This window comes from Ursus arctos, chromosome X (genome assembly GCF_023065955.2).
Source record: "Ursus arctos isolate Adak ecotype North America chromosome X, UrsArc2.0, whole genome shotgun sequence".
In the NCBI taxonomy this organism is placed as follows: domain Eukaryota; kingdom Metazoa; phylum Chordata; class Mammalia; order Carnivora; family Ursidae; genus Ursus; species Ursus arctos.
In genome coordinates this window covers 114,184,072-114,189,984 of record NC_079873.1, presented here as the reverse complement: position 1 = coordinate 114,189,984, position 5,913 = coordinate 114,184,072, and the positions used below count along the sequence as shown (strand labels likewise).

The 5,913-nt window shown below is 48.3% G+C and overlaps 1 protein-coding gene across 1 annotated transcript; it reads left to right on the top strand.

Moving 5' to 3' along the window:
* Nucleotides 1-1,149: 1,149 nt before the first annotated feature.
* Nucleotides 1,150-2,354, top strand: HAPSTR2 (HUWE1 associated protein modifying stress responses 2). The gene has a single exon (XM_026479752.3). It carries the CDS (start codon nt 1,155-1,157, stop codon nt 2,010-2,012), a length of 858 nt encoding a protein of 285 aa, XP_026335537.1. The 5' UTR covers nt 1,150-1,154; the 3' UTR covers nt 2,013-2,354.
* Nucleotides 2,355-5,913: the final 3,559 nt, after the last annotated feature.

Here is a 5,913-nt window from a genome sequence, read left to right as displayed (position 1 = left end):
TGAATTTTTACACTAGAGCAGACAATACCTTGTTTGGGATTTCATTTTCCTATTTTTTCTCCCCTTACTTTTTCATCTTGGAATTTTCAGTAGTTTAAAGAAGACCACAGAGAACCCCCAACCTGTTTTTTTTTTTTAATGACAAAAACCTTGCAAGGATACTGGGGGAAAAATCATTACCATTTCTGGCGTGACTCTTAGATTTGGTAAGTATGCAACTAGCCCGGAAGACGGGCTTTGCAGCGACCACAGGAAAGTTCTAAATCACAGCTGTTAAGTGCTTTCCAGAGACCTAATCCAGCAACCTCATTTGGCACTTGGGGAAACTGAGGCTCAGGAAGCGGGGGGGGGGGCAGAGTTATGATACGATTTTTTCCCCCCCTCTACTGCGTCGATCAGCGTAAAACACGTTTCCTGGGTACCTACTGTGTAGAGGGCATTGCTGGGATTTCAGACTGCTTGCCTATTCACGGGGGCCATGCTCTTTCCACTCTACACGCCCCCCCCCCCCCCCGGCCTTCCCGGATCGGCGCCCTGGATGTGATCGACACCATGAAGTTGCCCCATAATCCTCTCTGGCAACATAGGATGTAAAATTTGATCAGCTCATTGGATGAAGCCGACAAGTCTCAAAAATGTGTGAAAAGGGGGCCAAGTGGTAGGCAAGCGCCGCGTTGAGGCAGCGCTCCAGCCGGTCCCCCTCCGAGTTCTTGGTGCGGCAGCCGCCGCGGAGCGGGGGTTGGGGCCGAGCTGCGGGACGGCGGCGGCGGCGAGCGAGGCGGCAGCAACGGCGGGGAGGCCGCGGCGCCATGGGGGGGCCCTAGGAGCGGACTGCGGGGCCGGAAGGGGGCAGCAAGGCGGCGCCGGCGGCTGCGGAGTTATCTCCGCGGCGTAGCTGGGGGCCGGGCCGGGCGGGGCGGGGCGGGGCGTGCACCAGGGCCGCGGGCGGCGCGCGCCGGAACAGTTGGCCTCAGGGCCCCGCCGCCCGCGCGACCGCCCGCCGGCGCACGCGGAGGAGGCGGCGGCGGTGGCGGTGGCGGCGGCTACAGAAGGAGGAGGGGAGCTCGGACTAGGAGGTGAGGTGGAGGTGGAGGAGCAAGAGTAGGCGGAGGAGGAGGCGGCGGTGGAGGAGACGAAGGGCCAGGAGGAGGAGGATGGAGGAGCAGCAGAAGGAGGGCGCGGCCGAGGTCGCGGAGCACTGGTTCTCCAAGTGGGAACGCCAGTGCTTGGCCGAGGCCGAGCAGGAAGAGCAGCTGCCCCCTGAGCTGCAGGAGGAGGCAGCCGCGGAGGCAGCGGGGCTCAAGAACGAGCAGCAGAGGCTGTGGCACCTCTTCCAGATCTCTGCCACCGCCGTGGCCCAGCTCTACAAGGATTCCGGATGCCAACAGCCAGAACTGTCCATGTGGGACCCCTTCCAGAATGCGGCCATGGCCGTGACCAGTCTCTACAAAGAGAGCGGGGATGCCCACCAACGAAGTTTCGACCTGGGTGTCCAGGTTGGTTACCAGCGTCGCATCAAAGATGTCCTGGAGTGGGTGAAGAAGGGCCGGAGCACCATTCTCCGCGAAGACCTGATTAGCTTCCTGTGTGGCAAAGTGCCCCCCGCACCTCCACCATCGCGCACCCCCAGGACGCCACCGAAGGCGCCTGCCGCGGCCGCCGGCCAGGCCACAGCCACCGAATCCAGTTCGTCCGTAGACGTCGACCTGCAGCCCTTCCACGAGGCCATCGCCCTGCATGGCCTCAGTGGTGCCATGGCGAGCATCAGCGTGAGATCTGGCGCACCCGGCTCCCCGCCTCAAGCCAGTGGCGTAGCCAGCAATGGCGTCTCCACCAATGGCGCTGGTGGCGGACGCCGAAAAAGTAGCTTCTTCGAGGACGACTTGAACCCCTTCAACTCAGAAGAACTGGCCCTCCGCCTGGACAGCGGGGGGACCCGCAAGCGCACCTCGGCCCAGTGCGGGGATAGTGTCACAGACTCCCCAACCCACAAGCGCAACCGAATGGTCTGAACCGCTCCGTTGGCCGCCAGCCGCCATGTTACTTGAGCGCTAACTGGACCTTCAACGTGCTTGTCAAAAGGATACTCGAGACCATCGTTTTCGTCTAAAAGTTAAACAAAGATTTCTGTCAAGTTTGCCATAAAGAAACTTTTAAAGTATTCTAGAAGAGGCCTCGTATGACTCTGACTTTCCCAAAAATATAATTCTAGCAGAGAACAAGTATTATGTAGTAGTTAGCAAGATCAGAACAAGCAGAAGTTATTTGGTCAAAGCGGGAGCCTGGTTTATCTTGTTCACAGTTATATTCCTTAGCACTTAGCACAGTTGCTGGTGCTCAATAAATGTTTGTTGAATGAATAAATGTGACCTTATTTAAAATTCTTAAATGGGAAGGACTAACAGGTGTTTACTTGGTTGTAGGATACTTTTATCCTCTATTATTTGGTTTTTTGCTTTAACCATTTTTTGCCAGTTCAGTTACATTTTATCAAAATGTTAAACTTGACATCTTGGTGAAATGAGTTTTCTATTTTTGCTCCACTTTACCATGCACCTAATTTGTACAAAGTGTGCAAGTAATACATATTAGGCTGTGAGGTGGGTTTTTTTTTTTTGATAGCTGTTTATTATGGTGATTATGTGATGGTGTAAAGGGATGCTATAATGGTTGGGCAGGTAATACTTGATATTGAGTCAATTCAGTGCTCTTTAGGAAGATTAAGCCAATAATTGAGGTCCTGAGATCAAAGATGGTGTTCCTGGTGGCCCAGTGTTGCTCCTTTCTCTGAGGAATGTAAAAAGTTCCTTTCCCTGCTGTTCCATCTTTTTGGTGATCTCTGTTTTGAATTGGAAGACAGAGTAGTGAGAATGGACTGGGTTTTATTTAAGGATACAGCATGATATAACTAAAAGAGCATGAGCTGTGTATTAAAAAAGGACCAACGTAAAATCCTAGTCCCACAACTTCACTGCATGATTTTGGGCAAATCATGTAATGTCTCTTGACCTCAGTTTTTCATCTGTAAAATGGAACTGTGTGTCTCCTAAAGTAGTCATGAGGATAAGATGATGTCCATAATTTAAGTATCTAGCCCACTGCTTAACACGTAAAGGTACTCAGTAAATGTTCTCCCTTCTCTATAAATAAAAGCCAGTAAAGCATTAAAATCCACTGTATTTTAGAAAAAGCAGGAAAACAGATCAATTTAGAAATCAGAAAATAGAATCTCTGTGTTTGAACAGGAAAGTACTATTCTGATAGTTGAAACTTGTCTAAATATACCAGGTCTTGTATTATAAATGTGTTTAGCTCGTGAGTACTCAGGATGGTCACTCTGCATATTTGGGCAGCCTTGGAGTTCCTGAAATTGCCTGAGGGATACACCTTACAATTGGAATTATGAAAGATCTACCTCCTCTGACCTGAAAAAATATGGGGCAGGGGGGTAAGAATGGAAAGGATTTGGAAATGAAAGTCCTAGGGACACCTGAAAGGCCAAAGTGGTTCTGAATAGGGGTGGGTGGAGTGGAGGTGATGAAAGAGTCGGTATGGAGGCAGAGGAGGTGGCAGTGAAGTTGTGGAAGGAGTGGGAGGAAGTTAAAACATACGTATCTCCCCCAGGCTCTTCTAAAACAAGCATGTAAAATATTGTAGATAGATGAGTAATACCTTGCCTTTAGGTTCATATCAGAAAGTTGTTTCTGTTTCATTAGTGTGGCCTTTGGAATAGATTTGTAATCAACTAATGCATTAAAATAATAAAACAAAATAAATTCCAAAATAAAAACTTGCTGTTGAGGCACTCTACAAGTACTTACTGAGACACTGCTAGGTCCTGAGAAGGGATGTAAAAAAACAAAACAAAACAAAAAACAAAACCAAAGACAATCTTTATCCTGAAGGGACACATCCTAACTTGGAAGGTAAATTAATGTAGTGAAAAAAGCACTTTTAATTGTAGGAAAAAGCACCTAAGGGCTGTGCGGAGGAAATCAGAGGACGAAGGCCATCCTTGCCAAGAGAGTCACAGCTTCTGGGGGAAGCAGCATTTGAACTGGGCCCAGAAAAATGCATAGAAAAAGACGGCACAGGGGATACCAGCAGGGGAAGGATATCTGACAAAGTTTGAGAAGGAGGGAAACAGTAATGTGTGTTCAGGGAATCAGGAGCTAGGTAAGGAGGCAGCGGCCAAAGTATATTTGAAGGTCTCAAATGCCTGGCCCAGTACTTTAGATTCTATCCCAGGGCAGGGGATGATACCACCCCCTTTAGGAAGATAGCAGGATGCCTGGATGTCCAGCAGGGATAGCACAGAGTGTCCCTGTAGGATGTTCTTACTGGGGACATTGCCTTTTGGTTAATCGGGGTTGTGGAGATGTTTACCTTGATAGGACTTTCTCTGGGAAGCCTTTGTTAACTCATACCCTCCCACACCTCAAACCATACCGGGTAGGAGGCACCTCCAGTGTGTATTCTGTATTGCTTCTTGAAGACTGGGAAAGCCTTTAATTCCAGCTGCAGAATCTCTTGGAGGGCTAGTCTTGAAGAAACAAAATAGTCATGCTTTCCCTTCTTGTCATTCTTCCTGCTTGTGTCCCAGAGCCCTCCTCCAGTGGAATCATTGGGGTCATTAGGGACTGCAGGACTGACTGAGCAACCACAGTAACTTTAACGGGTAGGTATGGAGATGGGTAAGAGGGCATGTCAGTATGAGGGAAGGGACTTCATTTGTCCTGTTTTCTTCCGTAATTCCCAGTGCCTAGCACAGTGCCTGATGCGTATGGGTACACAGTAAATATTTATTAAATGAGTGGATGAGTTAGCCCCCATCCAGACTCAGCCTTAGCTATTTCCTTTCTCCCTTTCTGTTTACTTACTGCCCAGGAAGGGCACCTGAAGCCCATGCTCTAATTTCTAGATGATTTCTTCCCTGCATGCCTTTACCCTTATTCCTAACTATCAGATCCAGCTTTTTGAAAAATGGTCAGTCATGACCACCTCCCTTGGGAATATCCTGAGTTGCTTATGAAGTTAGCAGCTCCAGGTGAATTAAAATCTCAGTAGGAGGCTTCCTGAAGCAACCTGCTTTCAGGAGGAGGCCCCAGTGATTGTGATGCCTAGTGAAGTCTGAAGCCCCTGTGCCCCCATTGTGAGATTTGCAATTGATTCTAGGAGCTAATTCCTGTGTATGTTATGGCATGTATGTATGTATGTATGTATCCTGTATTAAAGGGCCTAAGAAGTGGTTGTTGAGACAGTCAGCAATTTTGTGACCTTAACATGTGATGCCACTGGCATCCCGACTTCCACCATAGCGTGGTTAAAGAACCACAGAGAAGTCTGAAACCCAAGGGACCCCACTGTGAGATTTGTGATTGATTCAAGGAGCTAATTTAAAATTGATCATTGGGGAAATTTCTGTGCAGGCTTAAAGTTATTCTCTCCATTTGTACTTACTATCTTTATCATCACTCTGCATCTCTCTCTTTTTTTAAGTTTATTTATTTAAATAATCTCTATACTCAACATGGGGCTCGAACTCACAACCCTGAGATCAAGAGTTGCATGCTCTTCTGACTGAGACAGCCAGGCACCCCTCACTTTGCATATCTCATAAATTTTCCTTCTAGGAGTACAGATGAGAAGACTGAGTCGAAAACGTGTTATTAAATGAAATTTCCTCATTTGTGTCCTTTTATAGGAGCCTGAGAAAAGGCTTTGATTTCCTAACCTCTCGCTGACTATTTTATCCATTGGACCATTGCTTGCTAATCAAAATTCCTTACGAACTGAGAGGAAACATTGCCGTGAGATCATTTTGCCATTTATGAAATGATGATTGAGTAGGGGTCAGGGGAGGATTGGTTGTTGATCAGCCTGGGCCTTCGTGGAGGTTTACAGACTTCCTCT

What these genes read in the sequence shown, in the direction of transcription:
- HAPSTR2 (XM_026479752.3), top strand. Translation starts at nt 1,155, where the DNA reads ATGGAGGAGCAGCAGAAGGAGGGCGCGGCCGAGGTCGCGGAGCACTGG.